General features: G+C 32.3%; 2 protein-coding genes across 3 annotated transcripts; both read right to left on the reverse strand.

Annotated features, from left to right (window-relative positions):
* Nucleotides 1–1,036: 1,036 nt before the first annotated feature.
* Nucleotides 1,037–2,256, reverse strand: LOC122585928. Of its 2 annotated transcripts, XM_043758044.1 has the most exons (5): nt 2,126–2,256; nt 1,823–2,017; nt 1,665–1,712; nt 1,362–1,508; nt 1,037–1,249 (listed from the first exon to the last, which is right to left on the reverse strand). In XM_043758044.1, coding segments are annotated over exons 1-5 (507 nt in total). In that variant the 5' UTR covers nt 2,127–2,256; the 3' UTR covers nt 1,037–1,133. The 2 variants fall into 2 exon arrangements, with proteins under 2 accessions (XP_043613979.1, XP_043613977.1); XM_043758042.1 differs by having other exon boundaries at nt 1,037–1,508.
* Nucleotides 2,257–9,619: 7,363 nt separating this feature from the next.
* Nucleotides 9,620–11,010, reverse strand: LOC122585387 (plasmodesmata-located protein 2-like). Its single transcript, XM_043757521.1, has 3 exons — nt 10,137–11,010; nt 9,955–10,065; nt 9,620–9,865 (listed from the first exon to the last, which is right to left on the reverse strand). The coding sequence occupies exons 1-3, from the start codon at nt 10,918–10,920 to the stop codon at nt 9,858–9,860; spliced, it is 903 nt and encodes a 300-aa protein (XP_043613456.1). The 5' UTR covers nt 10,921–11,010; the 3' UTR covers nt 9,620–9,857.
* Nucleotides 11,011–13,388: the final 2,378 nt, after the last annotated feature.

Raw genomic sequence — 13,388 nt, forward strand, 5'->3', positions numbered from 1 at the left:
ATAGACTGGAGCTTCTTAGTCTTAAAATGAGTGTTGCCAATAAGGGATGAGTTAATTTGAGCACACACATGAGACATTCCAAAAAAGATAGGGACAAATCTCAGCTATTAATTTCCTCCAACTCTTTCCTCCTTTTGACATAGTTTTATACGAGTACTTTTTTTTCATTTTTATTTTTTTATATTTTAAAAAATAAAACCCATTCTCCATTTTTTTTCCCGATTTCATACGATACGGGTTTTGTCATACGGGTATTTAATAAAGGATACCTGGTAAGGGTGATAGGTCACAGAGAATCTAAAAAGAGAAAGAAGAAATTGAAGGGATGAGAAATGAGTGGTTTAGATTTTTTTTTTTGTTTTTTTTGAAATGGTGTTCTTGAATTATCTTTTTCATATATGTGTGTGTGTGTTGGGGGGGGTGGTAATGTTGCTGTGTGATACAGGTAAACAAGAGAGGGCATGTTTTGTTGCATGGGAGAACTCACACTCTGAGTTTCAAAGCATCATCGATACGTTTTTTTAAAGGTGAAATTTATTAGCATCATCGATATGTTTTTCCCTTAAACGATGCACATTGAGATTGGATCTTGGTCATTTACTAGTCTAACCACGAGTCCATGATTTACAACGTGCTTACTTAGTACATATAAAAGTAACTTGGTTATAGGATTTTGTTAAAAGGGGATCATTTTTCCCTGTTAAAAAGTGTTATTTAGAAGTGAAAACGGATCTTCATTTTTTTTTTAACGTTCGTGTCACGGGACGGTTACTTGTTACATCCAGACAGTCATTAGCGACCGATCCACGAAGTCAGGGATCACAAGGGAGGGAAAAACCACCAATTTAACCGTTACAGAAGGCTCGACATTAAACCCTAAACGTATCTTAATTTAATAGTTGGAAGTTGGAACACAACTAATTAAAGCAAGGTATTTTCTTTATTTTTTGTTGATATCCAAGTAAAATGGTTTGATTGCTATTAGCAGCCCAATTGTTATGGTTTCTAGTCAAAGTAAGATGTAGCAACATAGACAAAACAACAATAACGTAGCTATATATAACTTGATGGATGGAACAATACATAATATAACAATAATAATAATAATAATAATAAAAGTTTCCATGTTATTGCTATTTCCATGAGCTTTTGGTTTTGCTTCTGTCGTGGAGTTGGTTGCACCTGTTACGTGTGTTTGGATGTAGAAGTGTTTTTGTAATTTTTTTGGCTCCGAGCATTGCATCATTCTCTGGTTGCTCGATCAATAACATCCAAAAAACCAATTTTTACATGAGGAAGAGGGAGATGTAAGTAACTTAAGTAGTACTTATTGCGGTGAATGAATATATAAATGATTGTACCTGGACTGGATAAAACAGCGCGTGGTGCCGGTAGGACAGAAGAAGGTGGCTTTTCGGTATAATTAGTTACCTCGTCGCCTGTGATGATGTTTTTATTAACTACTTTGCTTCTGCTGCTGCTGGTTGAGGATATCTTCTTATTGGCACCTGAATGATTGGTTTAAAAGAGGAAGCAAGCGAATTAATTAATTATTAAGGTTAGATAGGTCGATCGGATGATGATTATTATTATATTATGGTTAATTAGATAAAGAAGTGAAATATGAAATGAAAATTTTCGTTTATTGGGCCTGAACAACATACCGGAGATAGGAACCCTGACGTGTGGTGGTGTGTAACCATGTTTATGTTCTGCAGCAGCCATACATACATAGAAATACATACATAAAGAAAATTGAATCAATTATTTATTATTATGTACGTGGTGAATCAAATTCAGATACTCCGGGAAAGAAAATCACCTGGGGGGGATTTAGGATTAGGATTAGGATTAGGATTAGAATTAGAATTAGATGGATGATGATGGTGATACAAAGAAGTCGACATAGATTTAAAATCCTTCAAAAAAATCCTTTGAAACTCTTCCTCTGATGGATGATGATGATCCTGTAATTCTTCTTCCTCTTGTTGTTGTTTCACTTTCACCTTTGGATACACTTCGAACAACAAACAATACAAAAACCAAATTTTATTTCATTTATACATAATCACAAAGTAACAAGATCAACGTATTCAGATCCATATATAAAATAATAAAAGCTTACTTATTTCATTTTTCTATTTATAATTTTTTTCCTTTTGGTGTTGCTGGCAGCAAAGATAGATAGAATTGTAGAAAGAAAAAAAAAGTTTGTTTTAGGATGATTTTGTTGTCATAATCCAAACTTCGGAGATCTAAAACAAGTCCTTAATTTTATTTTATTTTTTGAACAGCAAAACAAGTCCTTAATTAAGTAGGAAAGGAGGAGGGCAGAAAAGTTGGTCAACTTCAAAGACTTGAATACGGACAAGATTTTACCATTATACGGTAAAGGTTATTTAACCATTATACGGTAAAGGTTATTTAATGTCGTATATTTGGACTTACTAACTAATCTTTTTATATCTAATTTATGGTATTGAATATGATTAAGATCGATTTGAAAGTAAATTTTTCTATATATAATAAAATAAAATTGTTTGTTATAAATATTATTAGAATGTTTTTGATGTGGCAAATTCATATTTCACTTTAAAAAACTTTTTATTTAAATATGATTGTCATATATAAATAAAATAAATATAACCCTTTACATATTTAATAAAAATATTAATTATTTATTTAAAGATAAAAATTCTCTTATATAATATTACAAATAAAATGTCTTTTTTTATTTAGTTGATTTATTAACTATATAGTTATTGTGTTATGATGAGCTAGAAGTTTAACTTATAATTTCCTAACAAGTTTTAAATTTATATTACAAGGTTAACTTCTCTTTTACACTCACTCACGGGCAGTAGACCTGTTCGTTTATAGTATAGCAAACAGGTAAGACCACGATCGTTCTCAGGGACTATGTTTTAATAATGCAGCTAGGTGTAATTCTAAGATTGTTGGGGGTTTTGTCACTACTTAATAAACTAAAACTAAAAGCAAAAATTTCCAACTGCTTGGTCTAGCGAGGAAACACTAAATGCATGATTTGATTTGTAAAAGACTATAATAATAATGAAAACGATACATTTACATGGAAACAGTTTACATGCCACCTAAATCATCTACCAAATTACTTATAATTGTTGAACGACTAATCACGACCAAGCTTCCTGTCAAGTCACCTAACCCTTTAATTAAGCTTCATATCAAGTCCCCTAATTAATATGATCAACTAAGCCTATTTTTATGACCTAATCTTTATAGTCTACGGGATTCCTGTCAAGTCACCCAAACAGTTTGACTTTCGGTCAAGTCCCCAACCTACTTTAACTAGATCAAGCATAAAAACGGTTCAACAACTACAAGCAAATAATATCACTACATAGACATGATCACATTATCCAAGCAAATGCATAACAATTTAGCTACTCATGACAAGACAAATAAAACTAACAATCATTAATATAAATAAATCCATAAGAACAATTGTCAACCAAGTCTTGCATTAAAGTATGCTAACAATAATAAAAGAGTAAAGAAAGATCAAACTAATAATAGGGCGAAGTTGAGCGGTCCGTATCCTTCTTCGTCGCTCTTTCAATTCAACACCCACGAATCCTCCTATTATTACTTTGACCGATGTTGGCTATTTTGAATTTATTGTTGATGATAATTGATGCTCGATCTTCCAAATGCTAAGAAGGTTTTACAAGGGTTTAGATCTAATGAAGGTGGTTGATAATTATGATGATGATGTTGTTAAGGATTGATGATTGATCATATGTGTGATATGGAGGTGTAGGAAGGTTTTGAGATGGTGAAAATACCCTAGAAACGACCTACAAGTCGCCTAGAGGAAGTGAGCTATGACCCTAGGGTTTTAGAGGGGTATTTATAGGTTTTAGGATGAAAACCATAGCTGACGGCGCTCCCAGCGGCGTTGGCAAAAGTCCCAGCGGCGCTGGCTGGCTCCCAGCTCCGCTGGTTGGCTCCTAGAGGTGCTCAAGATGGTCCCAGCGCCGCAGGTGGCTTCAGGATCACTTCCAGCGGCGCTAGTATGAAATGAGCGGCGTTGTAGGCTTCAGTTCCAACACAAAAGTTGTAGATCTTTCTCTCACCTTTCCGTGGATAGCTTACTTGTCAGAAACGGAGTCCGTATGAAGAAATTATGCCCAAAATACTAACAGGTGGTCGAATGCTTTATGCCGGCCTCCAATTCTTCATGTTCTGCTTGCTAGTCTTCGTCCAAGAGTCTTGTGGCTTCGTGTTAAGTTGAGTAGAGATGTTTGCCTTCACTTCCACGCTTTGTGAACCTATCATAACATGTCATCCCATTAAGTACCAAAAGTTCACATTTCTTAACTCATTTAGGGTGTGTTTGGTTCACAGAATATTTTTGGAAGGAATGAAATATGTCAAAAGACATAGAATTTGAATAAATGGAATTTGACGGAATATTTATGATTTTTTGAAAATTCAAGTGAGGGACGGAATGAAATTCCTTCCCCCATCCCCAAGGAATGGAGATTCCATCAAATGAGGGAATGTTTACATTCCAACATAATGTGATTCCTCCTTCTTTAACCAACCAAACACGCTAATCAATGAAATTCAATTCCATTTCCATCAAATTCCATCAAATTTTGTGAACCAAACGCGACCTTATACATCAAAACATGACCTAATGATATAGGAAATAAGCACAAAATGGACGCTCATCATGTTAGTTGAATTATTGTTAGTTTAGGGATTAAGACAGGTCATGTAACATCTCAAACTTTTCGTATTTGACTAATTGATTTTTCGTTAGTCAACGTTAGCTCGTTAAGTTTATGTGCCTTTTATGTGATAATGTGATTTGATGTTATATGCTACATGTGATATGACTAACGTGATGTTTAATGAAAGTAATTAAAGTGTCATGATGTAATTAAGTGCTTGTTAATGTGTTAAGTCTCTCGTTATGTGAGTTTAAGCTTAGAACGATAAGATTAGAAGTTAAAGGGTCCCAAGTGCAAAATTAGGAGTTGATAGCCAGGGTTCCAGGTGTAATTAGGTATCCCTAATTGTCACCAAAACTGATTGAACGTGTGTGAAAACCTCCAGCTGCTCCTAACTCCCTCCCAAAGCAAACCCATCATCAAAAGTCTTCGATTCTAGGTGTTTCGTCCAAGTTTTGCTTAGATCTTGAATCCTCTAAGTCATTTACAGGTATTGTAGGTATTTTCCTCTCTGAGATCTGATTATTTAAGTCTTGGATTGTATTCAACTCAGGCCATGGGGTGTGGGTTGGTTTATTTGATCAAATGTTTTACCGATTTTGTGTTATTCGGGTGATTTAATGATTGATTTATGTTGTAAAGGATTAAAGGATTGATTGATGGATTTAAGTTGCTAAAAGTGTTGTCAAAAGGCTTAATTTTATGTCTCCAGGTCGAATTGATGATTGGTGTTCGTATGAGATTCGATTAAAGGGTTAAAAGTTGGGTTTTTGGTCGAACTGGGTTTTTTGCGGTGCACAAGGATTTTGTGCAATCAAATTTTGAAAAATGGATTTCTGAAGGGTGCCCGATATGCGGCGCACAAGGATTTTGTGCGGTGCACAGATGATATGCTCAAATTTTCTGTGACGAAATTCGTTTTTGTGCGGTGCACAGACTTTCTGTGCGGTGCACAAATGACTTTTTCTTGCTTTGTGCGACGCACAGGATTCCTGTGCGGTGCACAAATGGGTCCAATTAGTACTTAAGTTTTGTTTAGCTTATAGATCGATCTTATACTCATTCTAGGTTGTCGGGAGCACTTAGCAAGCACAGTTAGACACTCTTAACTTGTTGGTAAGCTGTATCAAGGTAAGATATACTATTTTGACAAGCTGAAGGTTCAACAAAAGCATGGTTTTTGTATTATAACTTCCTTAACGGTATTTTGTTACTTATAACACGGAGGTTATATGGGCTATGCAAATGACCAATGAGGCCTGAAATGCAGTCCCAACGATATGTGATGTTGTCTTATGAAATGAAATGCAATGTCTTATAATGAATTGATTTATGACACTTGTTGATGAGTATTGAAATGTGTATGTTTGTATGGCTTGTTTATCTAGTTCACTAGACTTATTAAGTTGCCATGACACGTGCACGTTTAAGGGCCCAAATGTAAAAGATGTATATGTGATGATTGTTTAGGTTGTGTAAACACCTAAACTATATGTGATGTGAAATCGAGCTCGTAAATTTGATGTGAAAGTGTTAAGCTTAACCCGTACTTGCCCTAGCCCGGTTAAGTGCGTTGATGTGGTTGCTCGGGTGGCTCCTTGCAATGAGGTATAACGTGAAGAGTAATACGGGAGGTCTTACCAGCCCCATTGTCATTGAACATACAGATTACTTCTGGAATTGGCTTGCCATTCCTTAACGACATTGATGGATAGCCGTAAGGTGTGTTCATCTAGTCGGGTGTGACTTCAGTTACACTTAAATGATGCTATGATGTGTTATTTGATGATGTTAAAGATGTTTAGGCACAATTAGGGTGACCTATTTTGTATGAAAGATGATGAATGAGATGATATGTGATGATATGTATTCTAATGTTGCAAAACGATCTTTATAACGTTTTAATTGGACAAATGCTTTCTAAACCTTGTGTATTCTTACTTAGCTAATTCGTTAGCTAACACTTGTTTCTTGAAATGTGTTGTCCCCTTAGGTTTAGCAAGCTAAAGGTCGTTGATGAAATAAAGAGAAGCATGGGTAGATAGCAAGTGATGATGACGTTAGTTTACCCATAATTGCTACTCAATCTAGACTTTGATTTATGTTTTTGCAATTTTCATATTTGGAATATTTGATGATTGGTTGCTTTTATATTGGGAAATAATGGGTTTCCATTAGACTTATTCAATGATGTGATGAGTAACACCTTTTGAAAGAATAAACCAAACTGAATTTTCTGATTTGGACTTTTAAACGTTTTTTCCGCTTTCTTTAACGCCGTTAGGCGAAATTTTTTGGAAATCCATATTTTTAAATGTTGGGTGTTACAGGTCATCTAATTAACATAGGTTGTGCCCAAAACTGTTCTTGTCAAGTAATATAATTATGTCTATGTAATTTAGAATAAATACTCGGTAAAGTTTATTAAGTAAATTAACGCAAATTTTGGGATTCGGGAGGGATGCACTTTTTATCATTGTTTACAAGTTTTATTTTTAATTTTGTTTCGTTTCATTAATTTAAGTCTAGCTATTTAGATAATTAAAATTAGTTTTGTTTTTATTTTCTAAACTAAACAAAAATTGTTAAAACTTGACTATAACCACAGACGTTCCTCATAGAAATAATATCTATTTATCTTACTAGTATAAGATATTTAGGTTTATTTTTAATTGATACTTCGATTTCGATCAATGATAGAATAGAACAAGAATATCAAAATGTTGGTAAGGAGTCTTCCTCTCTGAGGACCGTACGGACCAAACACCTCGAATTTTTCTATGTTTATCTTAACTTTGTATTTGTATAGTAATACACATACACATCCACGTGTATGTCCTAGCAATGGCCAGGAAATGTTTTTGTCTTGCCTAGTCATACACAATTTCTTTCATATTAAATCCCTAAGTATCTTATATTAACATTTGAAGCTTAATTCAACTTGTAAAAATAAACAAATACATCCAAGCACGTAAATAATTTGACATACCATGTAACCATTATAAAATATAGTCATAACTAAAGGTTTCTCTTTTACTATGTATATAAGTATCATATTTAAAATCTAAGATGTTACATAAAATTCAAAAATTTAATTTGTAATTTTTTTTAAAGTGACATTATCTAAGCTTATATAAAGTTTGTAGTACGAATTATTTTCCTTTCTTTTATAACTAATAATGTTTTAAAACTAAATTTTTTTTATTATAAATTTAACTTTTATAAATATAAATATATTTTAATATAAAATGATAAGTGTTTTTTTAAACAAAAAATTGAAATGTTATGAAAATAGTATAGTACTCGATAAACAGCGAATAAAAAATATATGTTATTTATTTAAAAAATGTATAGATATTCATTTTATTAAATCCAATAATAATTGAATTATAATTATAAATTTCAACAAAAGAAAATAAAGCAAATGCAGTAGTAATGCTAGTCAACGAATCTTTTAGTATTGCTATGGTCCACTTTTAATATATATATATATATATATTTTAGGTAAAATAAAACAACTATTAAAGTAAAACAAATAAAACAATAGGTTTCTTTTCACTAAAAGTCACTGTGCATCATGAAAATCATTGTGCATCAATTGCTTTGTGAATCGTCGTGCATCAATATAACCATGATCTAAGGGTCAAGATTTTGTCTTATTTATTTTACCTTAATACTTGTTTTACAATACTCAACCCCTATATATATATAGGGGATGGGAATATAAGGCTGTCGGGTATCTAAGCTTAGGTGTGGAACACTCACATATTGTTTTTTTAATCCATAAAAATCATGGGGGCCCATGCATTTATTCATTAAACAAAAAATAATAAAATATTAGTATGTGAGGGGTTCTATACCTAAGTTTAGGTACCGGACAACCTTATATTTCCTTTCCCATATATATATATATATATGGGAAAAGTGAGTATGGGGATGAAACCCCTCACATACAAATATTTTATTATTTGTTTGAATTTAAAACAAATACATGACCCCCATGATTTTTATTGTTTATTAAAACCAAACGTGAGAGGTTCCCCATCTAAGCTTAGATGAGGGACAACCTCATACTCACTTCCCTCATATATATAACTATATATATATGTTAGTTAAAGTCAACTTGTCATGTCAGCAAATCTGATGACGTGACATCAGTGACGTGACACTTAACGGGCGTTGTCTGTCAAAAACTAACGAGATATCCTTTATTATGAAACTTTTGGAAATATGATTTTTTAAATAGACAAAAACAAAATAGTTTACATTTAATATGAAACTTGTATAAATAGGTTATTGAATTTTTCCCATTTTATAAATAGGTTACTGAATTTTTCCCATTTTATAAAGGTGTATAGATTGTATTAAATTAATTAATCAGATTAGGAAGTTGATTTCAACTGGAACACTACTCCACATTGCAATAGTTTTGACTTAAAAAAGAAAAAAGAGCATAGGTAAAGATAAAGTCATTGTTTTTGGAAACTGGTGGGAGAGAGACAGACATACAAATTAAAGAAATCAAATGGCCTTTAATTCGAGGAGTATGTAATTTATATACTACAAAAATGTTTCTAAGATGAATAAAATATGTTAAAATAATTAGATTTTAAAGTAATAGAATTTGACGGATATTTTTGAAGATTAAATTTAGGGAAAAAATGAATTTTCTTTCCCAAAGGCAAAGATTATATTAAATAAAAAAATGATTACATTTTACCCAAAAAAGATATTTTTATTTTTAAATAAATAACCAAACACTTAAAAAAAAAGAAGTAAAATTCTAATCCTATTTCATCAATTCGATTAAATTATGTAGTCAAACACGACCTCATGGCTCATACTACAGTACTACTTAGATATAAAATAAAAAATAAATGTTAAATAAATCACGAGTCTTTCCTTAATCTATTTCATTGACAGAACATTCATTCTTACAGATTTAAGGTTCATTAAACATTAACAAAACAAGATGAACATGGTGATGATGATTAGTTGGATCATCCTGCCCTATCTTCTAAATCTTTACCAAAATCAACATAAAATGCTCATGGATCTACCCACCTCCATCAAAATTTGGATCTCCAGGTTTCTTCAATCTTGAACAACTACCTATAGCTACTCTCTTGTTTTCTTTCAATAACCTGTTGTACCCAAAATTCACATGCATAAGTAAAATCTGGGATTTTATTAAAAGGTAAAGTAGTAGTAGTAAATAAAAAAAACGACTTACCATCATCATCTTTCTTCATAGCCTTTCTAACAATCAACAAAAAAACAATCAAGAAGCCAACACCCGCTGCCCCTCCTAAGATTATTGCCACTGTTTTTCCTGTATTTGACCCTGGCCTACCAATTAATTTCCATTCAACTTCAAAATAAATTTAACAAGTAAGTAAATACATATATATATACCTGATGATGATGTAGAGGAAGAGGAAGAGGAAGAGGAAGATGAATATGAAGAGGAAGGATTGTTGTTAGGTTTAGGAGGAGGAGTGCCGCCATTAGGATAAGCATAGTAATTAAAGCTGATGAAACATCGATGAAGATATATTTGACCAGACACGACTGCCCTCCCGCACTCCACCTGGGCTCTTTGGACCGCACTTTTTACACACGCCCCGCAATCGGAGCTCCCTAAATCCCCTTCACATTGCCCCAACACATACACCGCCTCATAGCTCGTTGTATAAAACCCCCCATTATTATTTGCGGCAATCGCAGTTTCCAAAGATGAAAATGCGGCATCCCTGCTTGTTTGCTGAACGCCGCTACCGGTTTTCCCACATTTCTTGTAAAGCAGCTCCATTCCAGATATCTGAGCAAACCCGGATACCTCATAAAGCATGTAACAACCCAAAAGCTGGATTCTTGCAGCCACGGTTTTGCCGCAGAGCTTGTCCATCAAGATTGGGAGTCTGCTGACGCAGGTGTAGCATTCCACGTTACTCAGATCCCCTCTGCACTGAAACAGACCCGAAACCACCGACCCACTTGTTGTCTTGAAGAACTTGGCTTTTGAAGATTGCTGGATGAGGGTCCCAAATATGGCAGACAGAGCCGATGAGTACACCCCGTTTGGATCTGATAGACCTTGTTTTGCACATCCTTTGTATACCAACTTATTATTATCTCCTCCTCCATTTACAACCACGCCTATAATTAATATTAAGGGCACAAGGTTTGAGGGTTTCATTGATTCAATGGTGGGTTTTCTTTTTCCAATGTTAAATTAAATGATTCAACAATAAAAAAGTTAAAATGTAGTATCAAACCATGTTTTTTGATTTGACGGGTCGAGAAATGGTAAAATGGTGAAAACTAAATAATGCCTCTATCGGTGTGAAAGAAACTGAAGATGGCCTACCTTTTAAATTTTTACTACAGGTTTGCAAATGATGCCTCTATCGGATAAGAAACCAACTTTATATTAAATTAAGAGTTATATAGATTTTGAATTAAAATTAGTGATTAAGTTTTTAAATTTGATTTTTTATTTGATTATTAATTTTAATTAAATGGTAAGATTCTCAATTTTATTAATAAAGTTATATACTCACTTTTGGTATCTTAATCCCTGTCTATCCCAAATAGAAAATGTATTTGGTGTCTATGTTTCCATATATATTACGGTGTTTATTTGGTTCGATTTATTGGTTTTGTTTTTTGGGAAATGCTAATTTAACGTGCATAAAAAAATTTGTACATTTCATATAAAAAGTTTGCCCCTGATTTTCATGGTAAATGTATAAACAATTTATACACCTTAAACACAGCCCTTATATTTAGCAAACCCCATGTTTTTTTATTGGAGCCGTATCTAATTCAAACTAAGAAGACCAAACACAATCGCATTAGAAATTTGGTTCGGTTTTTATGAATCTCAAAATCTAAAGCCAAAGCTCCACATATTGTCTAAATGAATGTTATTGTAGTGTCTCGAATAATAATTGCTAACTACTGATTACTAACTTGATTTAAAAAAAAAGAAATCTAAAGTTAGTTTAATCACGAACAGACAAAAAACCTTACTAGAAAGATAGAAAAATCAGAAAACATAAAAAGATAAATATACATATAGAAGGTAACAACTGTTATATTGTTAGTTCATTGGAAGTAAATTAAAAATAATAATAATAATATACAATATGTAATCACACAAACGGGAACTATAAACGAATTGCTGGTTAGTGTTTCGATCTTTTTCAAAACTATAAATAGGTATCTATATCTATATATTAGGGTGAAGTGCATGAAAATGTAATAAATTTTGCCAAAAAAGTTATTGTGTGTATAAACTTACAGAATTTCTATTGTATGTAAGGAACCCTGCTAAAATGTTTATTGTATCATGCAACCGGGTAAAAGCATATGTGGGGTCGTTGCCTTCAAATTAGAGGGTGTTTGGGATTGCGTTATAAAGTGATTATTTGATTATTACATTTGTAAACGCAAATAATCTAAAAAAATGTTTGTATGGAAAAGCGATTATGCTATGAAAACGCAGTTTTAGAGAAGCATGTACCTATGCGCTTTTTCAATACGTAGTTTTAAGTCCTCAGATTTAAAAATTTGTCGAAAATATATCGAATGACATCTCTAATGAAAGAGTATGAATTTTAAAAACATCCATATAATTTATATAATTTATCGATATACGGTTTTTGAGATAAAAGATTTTGAATGAATTAGAGGAATAAAATGATTTATGCAGGAGAGAATGAGTGGTTGAGATGTATATAGATTTATTCTACCTTATGCATTAGTAGGTGTACATTGTTGAAAAGTTGAAAAAATTTAGAGAGAACAAATGTTTTATAATGTAGTAGAGATATATGATTCTAGCTAGCCGGATATAAGTAAATGCAAGCAAAGTCTAGAAAAATGATGGAAAAGCATACATATATATTTGAGTAAGGGAATATGAGGCTGTTAGGAACTCATATTGGGTGAAAAACCCCTCACATGCCATTTTTTAAACATAAAAAACATGGGGGGCCAAATATTTATATAAAATATTAAAAAAATTAGTATGTGACGGGTTTTTCATCCAAATTGGGTGCATAACAGCACCATACTCACTTTTCCCATATTATATATTATATATATATATATATATGGGAACAATCAAATAAGAACACTCTTAAAATAAGAACGGTGAGAACACTTAAAAAACATCATTTTGATGCATTAAAAGTCCATAAAACTAACATAGTGCAAACTAATTATCATTATTTAAGTGTTTAACAACACATTGATCCGTCAAAATCGAAAAATTCACATTTTTTGGTGGATGCATCGTTTTGAAGAATATGCATCCAAGATGGATGCGCAAAACAAAAAAACATGATTTTCTTGATTTTGACAGGACAATGTGTTGTTAAACATTTAAATAATGATAATTAGTTATGCACTATGTTAGTTTTATGGACTTTTAATGAATCAAAATGATGTTTTTTAAGTGTTCTCACCGTTCTTATTTTAAGATTGTTATCACCGGAGTGTTACCCTAAATATATATATATATATATATATATATATATATATATATATATATATATATATATATATATGCGTTTCCATCATTTTACCAAACTTTGCTGCTTTTACTTAATCAACAAAAAGACCATCTCCTTTTTCTACTTCCTCAATCAATGTTGATTT

Source organism: Erigeron canadensis, chromosome 1 (assembly GCF_010389155.1).
Source record: "Erigeron canadensis isolate Cc75 chromosome 1, C_canadensis_v1, whole genome shotgun sequence".
In the NCBI taxonomy this organism is placed as follows: domain Eukaryota; kingdom Viridiplantae; phylum Streptophyta; class Magnoliopsida; order Asterales; family Asteraceae; genus Erigeron; species Erigeron canadensis.